This window comes from Hylobates moloch, unplaced genomic scaffold (assembly GCF_009828535.3).
Source record: "Hylobates moloch isolate HMO894 unplaced genomic scaffold, HMol_V3 SCAFFOLD_5, whole genome shotgun sequence".
Taxonomy (NCBI): Eukaryota; Metazoa; Chordata; class Mammalia; order Primates; family Hylobatidae; genus Hylobates; species Hylobates moloch.
The window spans coordinates 51,541,676-51,562,782 of NW_026652280.1; the positions used below are offsets into that span (position 1 = coordinate 51,541,676).

Genomic DNA, 21,107 nt, shown 5'->3' on the forward strand with positions numbered 1-21,107 from the left:
AGAGAAGCCTCTAGGACAGCAAGCGGACACAGCCTTTCAGGTGCTACTTCATCAAGTAGAGACTGCCAGAATCTAAGAATTTCATCATGTTTATTTTTTACTGTCATATTTATGATAAGTGATGCTAGCTTTCCATTTATGGGACTTTTACAATAAATTAAGCTTTAAAAAGGGAAATTAATGTCAAGATAAATAGGAAGTGACTCATAGTATGAGGAAATGTTAGAATTGGGACTATTGTATATGAATCACTGTGGTTTTGGGAAAATGTGAGCTAGTTTATGCTCCCAGTATGGGTTTTAAGAAGTAAATTATAGCTATCCATGTGAATAGAAGATGGTTTTTTCTTTACCTGAAATAAGATCATGCAAAACCCAAGGTTTCTTATGCATTCACCCATCCATCCACCAAGTCAGAAACATTTGTGGAATTCTTACTCTGAGTCAGGCACTGTGCCATATGCCAGTGACACAAGCATCAACAAAGCAAGGGCCCTTGGGACACTTGTGTGTGTGTGTATGTGTGTCTCTGTATGCACACACATGCACAGTGAGGCAGATACAGACATACGACTGATAACAGCCATATAAACTATAAATAGTGATGGGGTGTGTTGTGAGGACTCTGTCCTGGGGACACAAACAGCTCTTCCTCAAGGACTTTCAGAAGTCATCTCCAAAGTGACTTTTAAGCCACGTGTTAGCCAGGCTTGGAATGAAGGGAATGGTATTCTAGGCAAGGGTTTCTCAACCAGGACACTATGACATTTTTACTTGGTTATAAGGCCTGTCTTATGCATCATAGGATGTTTAGCAGCATCCTTGGCCTCTACCCATTAGATGTCGGTACTGAGTTTGGTTGTCACAACTAAGCACTCCTTAGTTGTGACAACCCAAAATGTTCACTCTGGGTAACATCCACTTGTCTAGGCAGAGGAGAATGCCAAATGCAATGACATAGGATCATGATAGGGCATTTGAAGATAAATGCAAAACAGCTCCAGGTGTGGGGTAAGCGAATGGGAGGAATCACTTTTGTAAAATAGGCGAGTTTTAGAGAGGGAAGGATTGACAGTAAGCAGATGAGTTTGGATTTTATTCCATATAGAGCAGGAAGGGAGAAGTTTTCAAGCAAAATCCCCTTGATCAGCTGAGGTACTATGAGAGCGGGAAGTCGAACCCTTATGGAATCTAAATGTCAGTCATTCACAACCAGATGCCCAATGACCAAATTAGGCAAGAAGCTCTAAGCAATTCAGTTGTCTAAAACATAGGCTATCAAGGCTTCCTTACTAAATATAAGAATGTTTTACCAATCAGGCATTTGAAAATGGAGGTGACATTATTTACTATTTACCAAGTGGAATTTTTTTTTATTTGAAGAGATACTGTACTTTGGAAATAACAAGTGCCCTTTTGTAATTTAAAATTTCCAGACTAGCTTGAAGCAATAAGAAATTTCAAGTATTAGCTACTAGTTCCAATATTGCAGATCAATGGAAAATTATTGGATGTATTGTGCTTACATAATTCTAAAGATTTTTGTACACTAGACATTAGGAAATAACTATACCTTCGTATAATACCTATGTGAGTTAACTTCTTAAAAAATAATCTTCCTTTTTTTTCTCTCTTTTTGAGAATGTTCATCTGTTTCTGCAAATAGCAGCTAACAAAACTGACATTTCAAAGTCATAAAAGTTTTTATTTTCATGGTTTTCAGCTGGGAGGCTGAACTGAATGTCCTGCAAAATTCTCTCACTAACCATGAAAGCATTAAGTTGAAGTGACACTTCTAATTAGGGAAAGAAACCAACTGAAGAAGTATTATAGCCTATGTTAACATTTTTTTTTTTTTTTTTGAGATGGAGTCTCGTTCTGTCACCCAGGCTGGAGTGCAGTGGCACGATCTCGGCTCACTGCAACCTCCACCTCCTGGGTTCACGCGATTCTCCTGCCTCAGCCTCCTGAGTAGCTGGGATTACAGGTGCCCACCACCACGCCCAGCTAATTTTTTTGTGTATTTTTAGTAGAGACGGGGTTTCACTATGTTGGCCAGACTAGTCTCGAACTCCTGACCTCATGATCCACCCGCCTCGGCCTCCCAAACTGCTGGGATTACAGGCATGAGCCACCGCACCCGGCCCTTAGCCTGTGTTAACATTATAGTGAGGTACTGTGGGTTAAGAAAAAATTAAATGACTCAACCAACATTATTTCTTATTGCATGTGTGTTTTTTAATTCAAAAAAGTGTAACGTTTTCTCTTTTAGGAAGACAAAAAATAACTGAAATAAATAACTGCTAGAGATTGGCATTTGGGTGAACAGACAGAGACTTAGAATCTAATGTGGGTGGTTTGGCTTTCCTTCCTACTCCTTTCTTTTCTTTGCCCCTCCCCCGACAACTAAATCAAAAGCTACAATTTATGTCTGTTCTATCTAAGCTCCAGAAATCCCTTAAGAACGGCCATTCACAATGTTAGCTATATTTAGAAACAGGGAAAACTGCACTTTGCAGTGACAGTTTATTTTTGTATGTAGTGGATTTTGTTGTTCAGAATGTTTTAACATTTATGAAAATGATCACTGTTTTTGATCTATCTGTGCCAATTTCCACAGAGATTCCAAATGATTTTAGATATTGTTTAAAGTTAGGTTTTCCTAATATAAAACTTATTCAGCAAATGCCTGACTTCCCAATCTCAGCATTTTCTCTTAGATATATTATAGCTTAATTTGGCTCTTTTAAAACAGTCAACCTGGAATTTGAAAGTAGTGGATGCCTGTCTAATAATAATAATCATCTACATGTAAATGTATCAATATTTATATCCATCGTAGGTCTGTGCTTAAAGCAGTGGACACAATGAGTGTTATACCCAAATCCTAATCCGTTGAATATGCAATTATCAAATATATGCCCTGTTAGAAGACTATGGAAATAAACGTAAACCCTTCAAGTTTTGACTTTGTTTAAGAATACTGTATATCTCTTCTATATGGTTTTGAATCATATGTATTAATGGAATTTAAGGGGAAATATTGCATCTGCCCTGTAATAATAGAATATATGTAAGAACATATAAAAGGAAAGCTTATATACTTCTCGAATTATATATGTGTTCTTCTCCCTGTCTTAAGATTCTTCATTGTTTTTAGTATCCTAAACCGGGTAGAAATTAACATACAAGAAAGTAAATACAAACCAAATGACTTGAATGCTTGATCACAATCTCATGAAGTGAAGAAAGGCAAAAGTTGGAACCAGATGGAGGTTTCAGCTTAGCTGTGAATTTCACACATCTGCAGTGCATTCCTTTCTGCCAGTAGAGGTGAATATACACGGTTAAATCTCTCTAGACAAGGACCAGACCTGTGCTTCATAAGTTAAAGGAAACTCCACTTGGGAAATTTCAAGTCATGTTAATCAGAATGAATGATGCCATGCTCTCCTTGCATTATAAAGAGCCGTTTACAGAACAACTGTTATGTCTTCTTGAGGAATTAGTTTCATTTAAGTTGTTATCTTTATGTCTTTTTAGAAAGTGCAACAGTATACGTTAATAATTCAAGCTACAGACATGGAAGGCAATCCCACATATGGCCTTTCAAACACAGCCACGGCCGTCATCACAGTGACAGATGTCAATGACAATCCTCCAGAGTTTACTGCCATGACGGTGAGTACAGCCTGTCACTCACACAACTTTGGATCTGTAGTTCGTTACTGAGAAGGTTGGTCATGAATAATAAATGTGTTAAATAGAGGTGGAACTTGCTTCACCTAATAGTAGCATGACTGCTAACTCGGACATTTCTGTCATCAGGGCCTTACATGAGGCATCCAAGTAATTTGTTTCTTCGTAGTCTTCAAGTCCACTGTTAAAGTCGTTAAAATAAGCTGCCTGGAAAACACGTCCTAAAAAGACTGTGCTGTTATAACAAAATGCTTATGAATATTTTCAGGTGCATGAGCTGCATGACTGATCTATGCTACTTTGTCAGCATATAATTATCCATATCTGAAGTAAAATCATTTTGCACAGACAAGTTCTTTCCCCCACCCCACCATAATCACCCAGAGACTCACAGGTGGATGCTGATTTTAATATTAATGAAACTGTAAGGTAATTTGGAAAAAAATTGGACTACTGAAAAATGTTACAATATTTTTAAAGTCAGACATAAATGCTGTGATTACCTGCATTATCAGTCTCCTCATTTAGTGTAGATAATAAAAATTTAATGGGGCAGTAAAATTGGACGGTGTGGTCATCAAGACAAGTTGTCCTTCAGTGGTCCATGCTGCTCCTCTGACTGAGGTTTGTCTTTCTCGCAGTTTTATGGTGAAGTTCCTGAGAACAGGGTAGACATCATAGTAGCTAATCTAACTGTGACTGATAAGGATCAACCGCATACACCAGCCTGGAATGCAGTGTACAGAATCAGTGGCGGCGATCCTACTGGACGGTTCGCCATCCAGACTGACCCAAACAGCAACGACGGGTTAGTCACCGTGGTCAAAGTAAGTATTCCTCGGGCCACTGATCTCTCCAACAGCTGCTCAGCAAGGACCAATATATGGCCCCCACTCATTGTTTTGCAATGGAAACTTAGGACGTTTTTCTTTCAGACATCTCCAGATGTGGGTCTGATATATATTTGGGAGGTTATATCTTACTGTTTAATTTATGCTGAGGCTAAGGCCAACATTAGTACTCTCACATCATCACTGATGTGAGGGTTTTTGAATGAGAGTTTTGTGAGAGTTTTTGAATGAGAGTTTTGAGTGAGAGTTTTGTGAGAGTTTTGTGAGAGTTTTGATGATTGTTTTTGAATCAGTTTGGGCAGTTTTTACCAATCTGAGGATAGCACTGGCCTGAACAACATTAACTGTCAGTGTAGTTGATATATTCGTGATATATCACATTCCGAAGTTTTGATCACCATTGATAGCTATTAAGAATGATGCCTCACACCTGCTATTTTCATGTCTACAGCTATTAGAATATTGACAGATAGTGAACAAACCAGAAAAGCCATAGAAGTAAAATGTAATGAGTAGGCAAGAAGAAAGCCTGCATTTTAGAAAGCTCTTGCATTTGCATGGCTGTTTTTAAATGCTATTTCGGAGACGTTAAGAAATTGGTTCTTCTGATCTTATGGTCAAAAAAGAACCAAACAAAACAATTGAATGCTAGAAGCCAAGGGGATGTTCTTCAAGAATAATAAATGCATAGCTATAATGGAAAAGCCTGTTAAAGTGAACATCCCTTCCTTTTAGCCACCCAGTAAAGAGATTTACTTCTTTGCCTCCCACCTAAGCACTCTTGATTTGTAAGTGAACCTAAATGTTGACCTTACATAGAAAGATGTGCTAAAGTGCCAGTTGCCAATAATTATGCAGATGCGTGAGTAGAATGGAATGGGAATGGAAACTGTCAGAAGGAACATAGTGATCAAAAGCACCAACTCGAGTCCGCTGTCTGTGTTAGAGTCCCAGCTCTGCTCCTGATATCTGTGCGATCGTGGCCAGCTGTTTAACCACTGTAAATTCTAGGTTTCTCATGCAGAAAGGGGCTGATAACAGTATGTTAGTCATAGTGTTGTGAGAGATAAATGAGCTTCAAACACATTAAAGGACTTTGAACTGTGCATATACCCCTTAGCATAAATGTTACATCAGGGGAAGGTTTCATGTGGCTAGTGAAATCACTCTAAATATTGCAATCTTAACTTTCTGGCTTTTTTTTCTGTTTTGTTTAAAATACTAGAGAAAGGAATGTTGAATTGGGGATTTAGAGAGAAAAAAAAGATGTGAAGATTTTAAAAGGTGGTCTAGGGTAGGAAAGTGGTGCGGTTTCTGCTGATAATGAGCGTCACCTCTTGATCATTCTTAGACTACCAATTATGAGCCTAAGAGATCTTAATGCTCTTGTTTTTCCTGTTATTACTGCACAGTAATGCTTATTTGCACCTCCATTAGCAGGTGAACAAGGGAAATTAAGAGTGAATGTCCAGTCTAGTCATTTGACTCCTGGTAACATTTCTAGTGACAGCAGGATTCAGTGAACTTTGGAAGTTAATATTTACATGAAGGGTTATTTGTGCATTGCATTTATCTAGAGTGTTTTTCTTAAATTTGGGGGTTTTACAGACCAATAAAATAACCAGAAATATTCCAGAAGACAGCAGAGTTTTAGTTTGCTAAGAAGAAAAGAAAAATCTCTTCCACCTACCAACAGTATTATTTTTAAAAGGTGTGTTTGCAATTATGTATACATGTTTGTACTGCAAAATGTGTACTTCAAATTATGAAAGGTACTTTTAAATCAGATAAGTTTAGCTGTATTTAAAAATTACATTTTCTGATTTTTGGTTTGTTTTCTTCAATTCATTATAGACTGATGAAAGCTTTCCTGGGTGAGGAGTGATCTTTGTACTAATGTTTGAGAGTATACATTTAGACCATCATGTTCTCACTTGACTTTATATTATTTAGTATTTCTAGTCAACAATGCTATTCTTAAGAATAATCAAGTTTTTAGATGTACCTAAATAAATAAATCTGTGCAGTAATCATGTGCACTGTTTTGTGAACATAAATCTTTTAAGTACTCAAGATTTATAATTAGGTTAAATTGGGATAAATATTTTGATAAGTGACCATGCTAATGCATGTTTTCCAGAAACTTGAGAGGAACCTTATTATGTAGTGAATGAAGAAACTAATTTTTTGGAAATGGAGTTGGTAGAGGAATAAACTACAGAATGCAAGCATTCTTATTTCCTGCAAAAATATGGCTTCCCTTTTATTTTCCAGCCAATCGACTTTGAAACAAATAGGATGTTTGTCCTTACTGTTGCTGCAGAAAATCAAGTGCCATTAGCCAAGGGAATTCAGCACCCACCTCAGTCAACTGCAACCGTATCTGTTACAGTTATTGACGTAAATGAAAACCCTTATTTTGCCCCCAATCCTAAGATCATTCGCCAAGAAGAAGGGCTTCATGCCGGTACCATGTTGACAACATTCACTGCTCAGGACCCAGATCGATATATGCAGCAAAATATTAGGTATGAAATGCTGTTTGTAGTGTTTTTGTAGCTTACTTATGTTCTATGCTGTGCATAAAATTTATCAAATTCACTATTTGAGTAAGAAATTTTCATTGCAATCAAAACTACTTATTAAAAGATAATTTAAAATTTTTTGAATTTTCTTCTCAGTAAGTCAATGACTATATTAGATATAAATAGATATCTGTATCCATATTAAAATGGATTTACTATTTGAAGAAAAAGCTGTTCTTGTTTCCCTGTATCTGCCATTTTTACTTAAAAATACTTTAAAATTATTTAGCCTGTGCCTTTATGCCAAACATCACAAAAAGGTTCCACAGGGAACTTTCAGAGGCTTATAACATTTATTTCTCCTCCATGCATCATGAAGGAAAGAAAGCTTATGCCCAAACCAGGATCTAAGAGTTAATTATTTTCATCCCTTACCTGTACAGTAGTTACTGGACTTATAAAACCTATCTGTAAAGATTTCCAAACTCAGCAAAATCTAATTTATCCTTCCTGATGAGGGAGTGGATGGTTGGCAGAGCACACCCCATGCGACTGTTCTCCAAAGCTGATGATGATCATTTTTTAAATGAACTTATATTTCATTAAACTTCTTACAGAACTGCTGCTAAAAGATAACTTTCTATTGTTATCTTTTATTAAATGTTAAATGTTCTCCATTTCTCTATTCACTGAAATCAAGACAACTATTAATAAATAGCCAGATAATAGATGTATTGAAATCCTACAACTTTTACCTCTCCAAACATAGCATACCTTTTCCAATCCAACTGGTTATCTAATCTTTAAAAGTTAATCCCCACTCCAAATTTTAAAAAGGAATGTAAGCTGATAAATCTGCCAGTTCAGACTCAAGACTGTAGGACTTTCTTTGCAAAGGTATAGATCTGAGGCTTGGCCCAGTGTGAAAGATTCAAGTAGGATTGGGATTATGGTGGTCTCTCCAGTGTGGCTTCATGTTGGCCATGATAAAGTGTTAAAATGTTTTAGGAATGTTGTATGATGCGGTATTCAATTTCTCTTATAATTTCTCTTAACTCCTATACATTGAGGCTACTGCTTATCTAGAAAATATATTCAAGCTATTTTACCTGAACCATTGATATCTGTTGAAGTGGACAAGCACCTAAAATGATACCTTTCTAATCTGCTTTAACCCACATTAGGGAGACTGTGCTCCTAGTCTTGTCCCTCAGACACCTGTAGAATGTTCCCTACATGCCTGACCAAACACAACCTTTATGTGCCTCCAAATACCACTGTCACAAAAATACTTTTTCCTATTAAAGCTGTATTTCCAGCCATCATCTACAGAAATGCAAGTTAATGAGCCAGTTGCATTTGGAACTAAACTTGTAAAATATGCTTTTTTTAAAGTTTCATAAAAAGAAATTAAACTTACTTCACTTTCATTTTGTAGATACACTAAATTATCTGATCCTGCCAATTGGCTAAAAATAGATCCTGTGAATGGACAAATAACTACAATTGCTGTTTTGGACCGAGAATCACCAAATGTGAAAAACAATGTATATAATGCTACTTTCCTTGCTTCTGATAATGGTATGTTCGCTGTTTTTTCTTGTATGTTGATGAAAGACAGTAGATCCTCATCATGCATGCTCAGGAATTAAAGTTTTCTACAAAACTCAATTGCCTGGAAAACTGACTTTTATAATTCCGAGGTATAGCTTTTCTTTATTATTTCAGACAGGTGTTCTGGAACATCCTTCACTGTCTTTGCAATGACGGTTCTTGATGTCCATCCACCGTTCATGTAGACATACCTTTGTTATATTATTGTCCTGTCACATGTTGATGCCTAAAGTCCATCCTCAGTGGCCCTAGACACTGGGTTTTTTGAGTGGCTCTTTTTATATGTCTTCTAGTCACTCTGTTTGCTGCCTTTCATATATGCATCTCTATCAGTCTTCCTTTTTATAATTCTCTGCCTCTGTCTGCCATGGGCTAGGAAACTTAATTTGGTGCATAAATTGAGATAAGTAAGTAGTGAGCTTCAGGGTATGGGTTTTAGAATACATATGTAACACCTTCTTTTTTTCCTTTCTGAGTCTCTGCTGGTTTCTAATTGGTTAAGATTAATAGATAAGGACTTTTTTCAGATATGTAATATAAAGGGGACTTTTGTAAACCTGATGAGGGGCTTATTTTGCTTTGTTAGCTCTCAGTATGATGTGTGTTTCAGACTTCAAGCTCTGGAGTTCTACAGGACCCCCAGGTGCAGACTCCGGCTTTCCCACTTTGAATCTGTGGGATTGGCATGAGGTTTTAAATATATCTTTCCTTTTTTTTGTTAAATAGAGATATGTATCAGCACCTAACTCAGTGTTTTAACTAAGATGTAGTGACTTCTACATATATATGAAGCATTTGAAACAGTGGCTGACACGAACTAACCACTCAACTAAGTATTCCTGTTGTGTATTAATAGTTTCAAAACTGAACCACAACTATATTTTAAAATATTTTCAGTATTAAACTATGAATATGAATGTTGGTACTTAATAAAAATAGGAGGCTTCAATTTGGTGGTTGAAGTTGGTGTTTGCAATTTTCAAATTGTAAAATATTTTGCATTACTAAAATAATACATATCAATACTTTAAGAATAATGTCAATGAACCTTTCTAAGTCTGTGTACTAAGATTTAATGAGATTACTATCTGTAGAAAATCTGTGTAGTGACCAACCAAAGAAATATTTCTTATCCTTTTTAATATGGGACCTCTTGTTTAAATATTTAGTGTTGGAACTTTGTAGGAATCGCTTTTGCCATTGTACATCAAAGCATATCATTAGTACCTGTTTTATGCTTTTTTGCCATAAACCGTGGCTTTCTTCTACAGTGGAACTGAAAGTAATGCATCTTGAATCATTATGTTAAGATCTAAAGAGCCATAAAATTATATGTATGTATGTATGTATGTATATTGGTTGTGAGTTACAACCAGATCTCTCATTCACCAAGAAGGATTGTTTTCTAATTGAAAGGGCTTTTCATAAGAGAGAGAAGTGACCTGTTAAATGTATGTAGCTGTGATGCTTTGCAATTGCACTTTAAGTCACAAGGCTAGACATGGAGCCCCAGCTCTGTTCGTTAATGATTAGGCAAGCTCTTATACTCTATATGCCTTAGTTTCATTATTGATAAATTGTTTCACTACCTACATATTCTACATAGTTGTTATAAAAGTATAGTAATATTAACTGTGATAATAAATTTCAAAGTCCTTCAAACTGTTGAGTATCATAGTGGTCATGGTGGTGTTGGAATATTGTAACAGCCACTATACCCTTCTAGTTCAACTCTCCCTGCTCTTAGAACCATCATATTCCTCATAGAAGTTGGTAAACATTCCTCCTTATTCCCTCCCCAGGATTGTGCATGTATGTGCATCTTCCTAGTTGCATGACCTTTGGCAGGTCGCTTAAATCTCTGGTCTTCAGTGTACAGCATTATTTATAAAATATTCATAAACATATTATATATTTGTGTGTGTGTGTGGATATTTATAATATAGCAGAAGCAAATCACCAGACTAAATTATCACACAAAGTGGTGGAGACAACATTTTATTATAGTGGAATGAGAATGGGTTTGAGGTCAGGCTGACCAATCTTTAGTAACAACTCCACCACTTACAAGAGTGTGTGGCCATGAGCAGTTTACAGACTCAGGTTTATCTGTTTAAACCTGTGTCATAGGATTACAATGAAAGAATGTACATGGAGCAGCCTAATATGGTCTCAAGCAGGTAGTTGGTTGGTTAGTAAATATCATTTCTCTTCTGCATGATGTTCCTTCCTGAGTTGAGGTCTGTGGTTCTGTATCACTTGTCTGTAGACTGTTTCATTAAGTCAAAGCTGTGTTAAAGCGTTAAAAGCATTCATATGTTCTTCCATGCATATGTCTTGGTTCTCCATAAAAAGAGTAGGGTCCACAGGATCACGAGCCCTGTGTTTGCATCTCCAACATTCCTCACAGTGCCTGGAGGAGCATGGTCTGTGTAAGCCCTGAATAATGGGCAGGAGGGGCATGGAAGGTATGGGATTCCATAGCAGGGGCATTCTTCGTCGCCTTGCTCAGCTCCTGCAGAGCAGCAGTAGCAGCTCAGGGTCATTCTAGCAGAGAAGCAAGAAGGGGCTTTGTTCTGGAAACGGTCTGCCCAGATGCCATAGCAACTATATTTTTCCAAGGTTACACAGTTAAAAGGGCCAGAGGTTAGAAGCTTTGAGAATTTCACCGTAATTGAGGCTCATTGGTGAGAACTGTTCAGCATCATTTGTGATTTTTCTCTCTTTTCAGGAATTCCTCCTATGAGTGGAACAGGAACGCTGCAGATCTATTTACTTGATATTAATGACAATGCCCCTCAAGTGTTACCTCAAGAGGCAGAGACTTGTGAAACTCCAGACCCCAATTCAATTAATATTACAGCACTTGATTATGACATTGATCCGAATGCTGGACCATTTGCTTTTGATCTTCCTTTATCTCCAGTGACTATTAAGAGAAATTGGACCATCACTCGGCTTAATGGTAAGAACAGGTTAATTATTTGAATATATGTGCAGTTGAGAGATTTTGAAGCCTGCCAAGAAAAGTTAATTTTTATGTGCTTCGTAATCTTCTCATTATACATATTTTAAAAGCTACTTAAAGTTTAAGTAAGATATTAAAGGCCTTTACAGCCAAAAAGGTATTTAGAATGCAACATAGTTGTAATCCGCTTTATGTGTACTATTAGACAGTAAATACATTCTGAACAATGCTATGTGTTTTTTTATCGCTTTAAGTATTACCTATCAAATTATCTTTTTCCTTTTTCGTATAGGTGATTTTGCTCAGCTTAATTTAAAGATAAAATTTCTTGAAGCTGGTATCTATGAAGTTCCCATCATAATCACAGATTCGGGCAATCCTCCCAAATCAAATATTTCCATCCTGCGCGTGAAGGTTTGCCAGTGTGACTCCAACGGGGACTGCACAGATGTGGACAGGATTGTGGGTGCGGGGCTTGGCACTGGTGCCATCATTGCCATCCTGCTGTGCATCATCATCCTGCTTAGTGAGTACTTTTATTGTCTTTTAGATTTCAGTTCTCTTGGCTTCTAGGATGTTCAGCAAAGTCATGTGTTGCTATTGCCTGGCAAAGTAGTCTAACAACCCTTTGACCTTTCAGCATTTCCTCGCCAATCATATATGGGTCGACCAAGTCCACTTTAGAATGAAAAAACCCCAGAGCATTGTTTCAAGCACTTGAGGTTTGCAACAAGCCGCCTCAGCGTGCCTCTTCCTTGCCCTCTTACCCTTTCTCATGCTTGTTGCTTAGGGAGCTGTAGTAAATGCTTTTCATAGAAAAACATTAAACAATCCCAAGTTTGAGCACTTTTCTTGTGATGTGAGTATGAATTTATGGCACGTAGTTGATGATTTAGGAAAGTAAGTATATTGCTTTCCTTCACCTTCCTTCATATAAAGCACAGTCAGCAACGTGCTCCAGTCATGCGAGGACCAAGGTATTTGTTTCTGAAGGGCTGTGTAAAAGAGAGAGATTGTACTTCACATACAGCACGTTTGATAATAGAAATGATTACACAGCTCAATAAATTGTCTGTCTTTAGAGTAAGTGTAGATTAAGGAATTGCTTCTTTTTAAGGTACTTTGCAATCTTTGGTTCAATGGAATGCAAAAAATTAACCACTGGAAAGTACTTTAGGAACCACTTCTAAGCATGCAGGTTAAAAGAATAAATTGCCTGGGCCCTGTGTTTTATTGTGAATAGCAGCAGGACTTAGTTTATTGTGTGATCATGCTATGCACCAATCACTTTCTTGAAAATGTTGGCCATTTCTTTTATGTTTTCTCCATTTACAAGTGTTCTGGTAATTGAGAATTCTATCCCTTTATTCTAAGCAATTACTATAGAAGTCTAAGCATTTTTTACTTCCTGTGTGGAGACTACTTTGTCTGTAATTTGAAACCTGCATGCTATACTAATAATCCACTTGCTAGATTTAGCCCTGGAACAATAGCAAATGAGATCATGTTATCTGGCTTTAAAAGGAGGATATTTACTTTTATGGCCAATAATAAAAATGTGCTCCAATAGGAGTCATTAAATCTTTTGCTTCAGGATGTAAACTGATACCCCCAGATTTTAGATAGAATTTGTTCCTAGATGTGCACCTAGGGATATGTTTCCATTTCAACTGAAATGTGGCATAGATGCCAATCTTATCAAGAAAGACTTAGGCATGATGGATTATGGCAATGAAGAAGTAACTGACATTTTGAAGGCAACTGAATTGGTGCTGATTTTAACGTCAACTCACTGGAAAATTTATGGTTCTAGACCTGGCGCAAAGTGTAAAACATGAAAGTCTAATGTTATTTCAGTGTTCCAAGGAATCCCCTAGCTTTCTTAGCTGAAACATGCACCAGCCTCTGGGAGTCAAAACCTCAAGATCTGATTCCTGACTTAGTTCCAATTTACTACCCAGGTCATCTGGGCAAGCTTTGTCCTCCTGGATATGTGTTTTTTTCTGTGAATTTTGGAGTGTAATGATGACTGACCAACCTAAATAACACAGCGAGTAACAACTTACTGCTGTTTTGTGTCTCTAGAATTTACAAGGCCCTATTAAGGGCAACTATCCTCTAGCAAGCCAAAGGGAAGATAGAAAAAGTTACTGTCCCCATATGTGGATGGTAAAACTGAGAACAAGGATGATCACTTCTCAAGTGAGTTTGCAGAGGGCATCAGGGATGGGAGCCCAGGCCTTCATACTCTAAACCCAGTGCTTCAGCCTGCTTTGTCTTGTCTCTCTTAATATGAGGCCAGAAATAGATAGTAGAGCGAAAGATGCATTTCAAGCCTTCAGCCCATATAAGTATAAATTATTAGTACTGAATACTGTGACTAGATAGGCCAGGCTTTAAAAATGACAATATTATATATTTTTACTATTTTTCTACCTAGTCCTTGTGCTGATGTTTGTGGTATGGATGAAACGCCGGGATAAAGAACGCCAGGCCAAACAACTTTTAATTGATCCAGAAGATGATGTAAGAGATAATATTTTAAAATATGACGAAGAAGGTGGAGGAGAAGAAGACCAGGTGAGCAGTGCTTTAAATCTTTAAAAAGAAATTTTATGATCGTTTAAATTTAATAGTGGGAAGTGTTAATACATCAGTAAGAAAATGGTATCAGGTTTCCCTCCTGTTATCAGTCATTTGGTGAATTGTTTCCTATGTACGTTGAATATTTCTCCAATTTTTTTTCAATGTACCAAATGTCACTGTGTTTATTTTGTAAACAAAAAAAAAGCATTAACCTTGTTTCAAAGGCTTTAAACCCAATTCTAGTTATATCTGTGTAATGATAAGTATACTTTTCTTTACAGTTTCTCTTCACTGGATATCCAAAATATATTAAAAGCATCTTCTACTTTGGGATCTAGATAATTATATGTATGGTAGAAAAACCACTAGGACTATTTATTCCACAAGTATTTACCAAGGAAATCCAATATTTCAGGCACTATTTTAATCCCCGAAGATACCTCCATGGGCAGAGTTAACAAATATCTACCCTTAAGAGTCTTACATTCTTGTGAAATATTTGAAGTTAGAGTCAACATCTAGTCCATCTTTGTATTTATAGTGTCTGTCATAGTTCCTGGCTCGAAGTGGTTATTCAATAGATGTCAGAATCCCCTTCTGGCCATTAAATAATGTGAACCTATATCACTATGTGCATATGGGACTGCATACCTCTTCAAGGATGAGAATGACCATAAATGGAAAACAAAAATCTCCATCTGCTCTGAAGCAACATTTTCAATGTTATCATAGCAAACATCTGTAAGCTCTGTACTATATGTCAGGCATTCTGTTAAGTACATTAGGTGCTACTCTCTCTTAAATCCTTGAAACTTGTGATATTAGTACTGTGAACATCTCCACTTTTGTGGTATAAAACCAAGTTAAGGATGGTTAGATTCTACAAAATCATGCATTTAGGAAGTAATAGATGCAGAGTTTGCATTCAGGTTTCTCTGAATTCATAGCCTAAACTAACTATTCTGGCACAGTTTCTCTTGAAATTATATGGGCGATATTAATGTAATCCATGAGAAATCACTATGACAGGTAATTCTTAGATACATTGATAGTCATCTAATTTCTACTGGCTAACGCAAATGTAGGGGATAACAGTCTGAAAGAGAACCCAGGGTTCTTTGGTTTTGCATCAGTATCAGTAAGTTAAAATGTACTCTCTTAAGTGTATATGCAGATATTATTGATAAGGCTGCTAATTGAATAGAAGCAAATTTTCATGAACATATTTTTCCCTTGCTTCACTCCTTTGAGGAAGTGATATATCACTTTTCATTTTACAAAGCACATTCACATCCATTATTATATAATCTTTGTGGCAGCCCCTTAGAGTTTTCCATTTTACATTTGAAGAAAGTTGCATGATTTACTTTCAGAGTTTGTAACCCACAGAGCCAGGACTCAAGGCCTTATGTTCTGATTCCAGGTTCCATGCTTGGTTTACAATACCCCAGCTCACTCATTTAGAAGGGATGCATATTTAAAGTATGTTGAAAACTTGACTCATGTGTAAAGCTCTTTTGAATACTGACTAATTAAAGTGACTCTATAAATATACCTTAGGGTGTTTTGCTTATAAATGTCTTTGAATATTAAAATTCATGTTTGGCTTAATTCTTTAATTAATCTATCCTTTCACTTTCCTAGGCTATTTTCAAGATCAACAAACATATATTGATCACATTCTCTCATAAATCATCTACTTCCAGTATTTTACTTTTTGTGTAATTGTGCATACTTTACAAAGGCATAAACCTAAAACCCAGCTCAATTAGGCTTCAGTAAAAGTAGTAATAACTGTAAGACCACCTGTAGTAACTGGATGCTGCCCAAAATTGGAGGCTCAGAGGCAAGAACCAAGAAAAATCTCATATAGGGACTGGACCGTGGGGTATGTAATGTCACCTGATCTGAATCTTTCTCTCCTTTCCCCACCAGTCCCTTCAATAAATTGTTTAATATTGCCTTATTGTTATAGTTATATTAGGAAAGACTTATTTATTGACTTTATCCACTTAGATTGATGCTTGAGATTAAGTGGTAAAACTCACCTATTGTAAGATTTGTTAAAGTAATTATCATAAATCTACAACTTCCTCTTTACCTAATCTCTGAAGCTTGTTGGGTTTGGGTTTTTTTTTTTTTTTTGACCCCAGCCAAACTCTTGGACATAAATGTGTTGCTTCATATCTACTTCCCCACAAGTCCAAAGATTTTTCTGGAATTTTATCTGTGTTGTACTCTGGGGCTAATTTTTTCAATTTGGTGCCAGTCTTCCTGTGGTGTCTTTTTGTAGCCTCTGGATTCTTTGATAGCATATTAGTCTAGATCAAGAGCTTCCGTGATTTCTCCATCTCCACGCAGTTCTCATTCTAGACAGTTGTGACAAAATTATATAATGGGTTTTTTATGCATCTAATTTTTAACCTCATAACAGAATAAAATATATGATGTAGGAGTGCCGCACCAAGGCTCTTTCTCCTCTGTCTCTAAACTGGTCCGTGAAATCCATTCACTTATCCTCATTTCCAAGGCCTCTACCTTCACTTACCTCTATCCTACAACAGATTCCTAAACGGTGTCTTGTCTGTGCTTTAACATCCCAGTCCACCTTTTGGAACTTCTTCCTTAGCGTGACAGCTCTTCAGCACTGCACCCAACCTTTGGTTTACCCCTTCATACACTAGGTAAAGGCCCATGAGAAAGAGTCAGTGGTGGGTGCAGACTCCCTGAGGATGTGAATTCATCCAGCCTGTTGACTCACGGTGACTTAAGTTTCCTTCAAAGTTTGGGTGATTTATCCTTATGTTTTTTAAAGGCAGAGTTCTATCTTCTTCCTCTCACTCTTCCTTCAGGGATAAAAGCAGCTGTGGGTCTTCTCCTAGCAAGGGCTTGTCTGATTCTATATTTTCATTCAGTTAGGCTTTATTTTGTTCTCTGCTATAAAGCTTTGATTGGGAAGTTAGCCGGTTTGTTCTTGGCATTAGAGTTTGAATAATGGGCTCATGACTTTATCCCAACCAGAAGCAGATGCTTTCTATAGGGTTAAGAGTGTAACTACCACTTACACCAACAAAGAACATTTCCAGCACCCTAGAAGCTTCCTTTGTACCCACAAACAGGTGGTTTGCCCTCTATCCAGAGTAACCACTCTTTTTTATTTCTGTCACCATAGATTAGCATCCCCTGTTTTTGACTTTCATGTAAATGGATATCAAACAGTTGGCACTCTGTGCATCTGGCTTCTATTACTCAACATTGTATCTGTGAGATTCGTGTGTAGAAGTAGTTCTTTTTTGTCACTGCTGAATAGTATTCTGTTGGAAGAATTAACTACATTTTATGTATCCATCCTACTTCACTTGGGCACTTGAGGTTTTCCAGTTGGGTTATTATGAATAAAACTGTTATGAACATTTGCGTGCATATGTTCTGGTGCATTTTCTAGTGTGTGCACAGGAGTTGAATGTCTGAGCCACAGAGTATGCATATGTGCAGCTTGACTACAGTCCTGTACGTTTTCCAGAGTGATCACACAATTGACACCTCCCTTCCCCACTGTGGTACATGAAAGTTCCAATTGCTCTACATCCTCTTCCTCACTTAGCACTTGGATTTTTTTCAGTCATTTAAAATTTAGGCCACATTGATGATGTATGTCTCATTATTTAACTGGGATATTCCTGCCTACAGTTTTACCATTTTGATATGTTATTTCATGAAGTTTGTTTAGCCTGTTTGTCTGCTTTTCTATTGGGTTGTCTGTCTTTTTCTTACTGACTTGTAGGAGGTCCTTATAGATTATAGATATGTGTTCCTTGTTAGATAAATATATTGTAAATATATTCTCTCATTCTATAGCTTTTTTATTCTCTTAATGGGTCTTTAGGTGAACAGAAGTTTTTTTATTATTTTTTATGTTGTCCAGTTTATCATTTTTTCCATTATGGTTAGTGCTCATGTTTCTATTTAAAAACTTTGAGTGGGGCACAGTGGTTCATACCTATAATCCCAGGACTTTGGGAGGCTAAAGCAGGAGGATGACTTAAGCCTAGGAGTTCAAGACCAGCCTGGGCAACATAGTAAGACTACATCTCTTAAAAAAAAAATTTGTTAATTAGCCAGGCATGGTAGCTCATACCTGTAGTCCCAGCTACTTGGGAGGCTGAGGTAGGAGGACTGCTTGAGTCTGGGAGGTCAAGGCTGCAGTGAGCTGTGATTACATCACTGCACTCCAGAGCCTGGGCCACAGAGACCCTGACTCAGAAAAATAATAATAATGAGAAAATGAAACGTCTACCCCAAGGTAATGAATCCCCCCTGCAACTACATATATTATTTTCTTGAAGCTATATTGTTTTACTTATCATATTAAGTCCATAATTTATCTGTAATTGATTTTTCATTTGGTTAAGACATGGGTCAGGACTTCTTCATGTTCTTTATGAATATCCAGCACCCTTTGGTAAAAAGATGATATTTACCACTGCATTGCAGTGCTACATTGCCATAAAGCAGGTGATATGTGTGTGCGGCTTTGTGGGTTAGCTTCCTGCTGTTCTATGCGGTACTACCTGTTCTGTCTGTTCTTGAGTCAATCCCATGTTGTTTTAATTACTGTAGTTTTCTAGTGTCTTGAAACCAGTAGGGTAAGTTTTCTGACTATATTCTGCAAAGTTTGTTTGTTTGTTTTTAGATTTTTGGTGGATTCTGTTTTACTTTTCCTTTAAGAAAAATAAACCATTTATCTTATTTTTTAAGTGTACTTACTACAAGTACTCCACTTTCTAAATAGATGTCCTTACTTTAAATCTTAAAATCATGGTCAGTTCCTGAGAAGTTCAGTGGTATGAAATACACTGGGTTCTATTTTCCATAATTTACATGTGGCTGCCTGTTAGAAATTCTGTTTCTTTGTAGTGTGAAGTAAGAATTTTTGGCAATGGAATCTAATTCATAATTTTTATTATTTTTTTGAAGATACTCCCTACAATAATAGGCCTTGGAAATGGGACTGGTGCCATGCTGCATTCTGGACAAGTTCTCATCGATCTTTATTATCCATTGCTGTTTTTTTATGGAGCCTGTGTGTGACCTTCAGGTGTGAATGGCTGGTGATGACGAGGTGCTGGTCTGGTCTGCTTCATGTCTTAGCTGGACAGTCCTAAAGAATAATTTTTGCTGTTTCTGAATAGTATTCCATTGTAAACTGAACCACATGTTGTTTATCGAGCTTTGAAAGTTGTGTAGATCTCACAGATCAGTTTAAGTATTTGCTGGATGCTAGGTAATGACTGTGTTTACAGCAAAGCAGGTCTGTACAGCAGTCTCCAGAAAATTAGCCTGAAACTGGCTCAGCTAAGATTCCTATTCTTCCTGCCAAGACAAAGTGTCCATACCAGCAGCTAACTGATTACAAAGAAAACAAAGCAAAATAGTCTTTTACAAGGGTTGTTCTTAGTACCTGTCTTTGATTAGAGTCTCTGTCTGTATAAGTTCTATGTCAAAGTACAGGTTGCTAATTTATTTAACAAAATAACTAAGAGGGGCCTAAGGGGATAAAATGGGAAAACGAAAAAAAAAAAAAAACAACTACTCCGATATCTTTTTTTCTTACCTTGTGTAAAACAGAGATTTATTAGAGTTTGTAGATCTTCTGCTGTGGCTTAGATTGTCAGGAGGCTAGGTTTGGCCCATATTTGAAACTAGCATTAGATATGTTCTGTTGAGAGTGTTATCTCCACACAGGGCTGTTAGCGGTTGAACAGACACTTTTAGTATCATATCTAGTCTCTTTTCAGAGAGTGAAGTTCTTTCTTTATCTGCTTCACTGCTATAGTCAGCAGGGCTTTTTTGCTGGTTAGTAAGGCATGTTTAATTACCCTCATTAGTAAATGTCCTTCAGTGCCCTTTTGGCCAATGGGATTTGTTGCAGATACTGTATCGCTTTCAATGATCTTTGTATCAAGTTCCTTCCATATCAGCATCACTAATAAAATCAGGGTGAATGTACAATATAGCCGATATCTCACTTTCCCTGGGACCATCCTCTTTCAGCCCCAGGATAGGAAAGAGAAATTGTTAGCCTTCTGCTTTTTAAGGCTTAGACTTAATTATAAACATTTATCAAGTGGTATAAATGGTGCTCAGTCACTGGTGCTCACTTTAAACCTCTCCCTGTATCACCTGACACAATGCAGTTTCATTCTCTATACTAATAGCAAAAGCTGTTATTTGGTGTACCCTATGTATTAGGCACTGTACTAAGTATATTATTTCATTATTGAAATATACATTAGTTCATTTGTGCTTCACAATAGTCCAGTAAAATAGGCATATATTGTTAGAAAGTAGCAAAGTGAAGATTAAATCTTTGTCTGCCTCAGTGCAAAGAAAATGGTGTCTATCATATCTTATACCATCCTTGACAAAGCTCATGTTCAACCAGGCAACTAAAATACTGCCTTTTGGAATGCCACGTGAATTTGTCAGAAGGCTCTCCCATCCTTGAAGCAGAACTGGAACATCCAGAAGCTTCCTGTGCTTTCAGAATTTGACTTGAAACATTAACCATTCCCAAGGCCTTGGGCTGCTGTGGGAACTCATAATCTATGAAAAGAGGTGCTGCTATTCATCTTGGCTGGGGTCACAAATGATAATTGATAGAAACTGGAACCCTTCAGACCATGAGTTCTGGTTCAAGGAGCAATGCCAGCATCAAGGTGATAGAGGCAGGAGGCAGAGAAACTCTAGGCAGACAGGGACGGGTCCTTGTCAAAGCCCCACCTTAAAGCTGAAACACCTGGAACCTATGGCCCAGAGTGAGAACTTCTGTCCCTGTTTGCCTGCTCTCTCACTATTGGTTCCT

General features: G+C 37.1%; 1 protein-coding gene across 2 annotated transcripts in view; it reads left to right on the forward strand.

The window, feature by feature from the left end:
• The window catches only part of CDH2 (cadherin 2), a 239,105-nt gene that overhangs the window by 186,425 nt on the left and 31,573 nt on the right, over nucleotides 1-21,107 (forward strand). For both annotated transcript variants that reach the window (XM_032152594.2, XM_032152596.2), the window contains 7 exons: nucleotides 3,543-3,680; nucleotides 4,340-4,525; nucleotides 6,824-7,077; nucleotides 8,513-8,655; nucleotides 11,420-11,653; nucleotides 11,949-12,182; nucleotides 14,097-14,236. In XM_032152594.2, coding sequence (XP_032008485.1) covers nucleotides 3,543-3,680; nucleotides 4,340-4,525; nucleotides 6,824-7,077; nucleotides 8,513-8,655; nucleotides 11,420-11,653; nucleotides 11,949-12,182; nucleotides 14,097-14,236 — 1,329 coding nt within the window. The remainder of the gene's footprint in view (nucleotides 1-3,542; nucleotides 3,681-4,339; nucleotides 4,526-6,823; nucleotides 7,078-8,512; nucleotides 8,656-11,419; nucleotides 11,654-11,948; nucleotides 12,183-14,096; nucleotides 14,237-21,107) is intronic.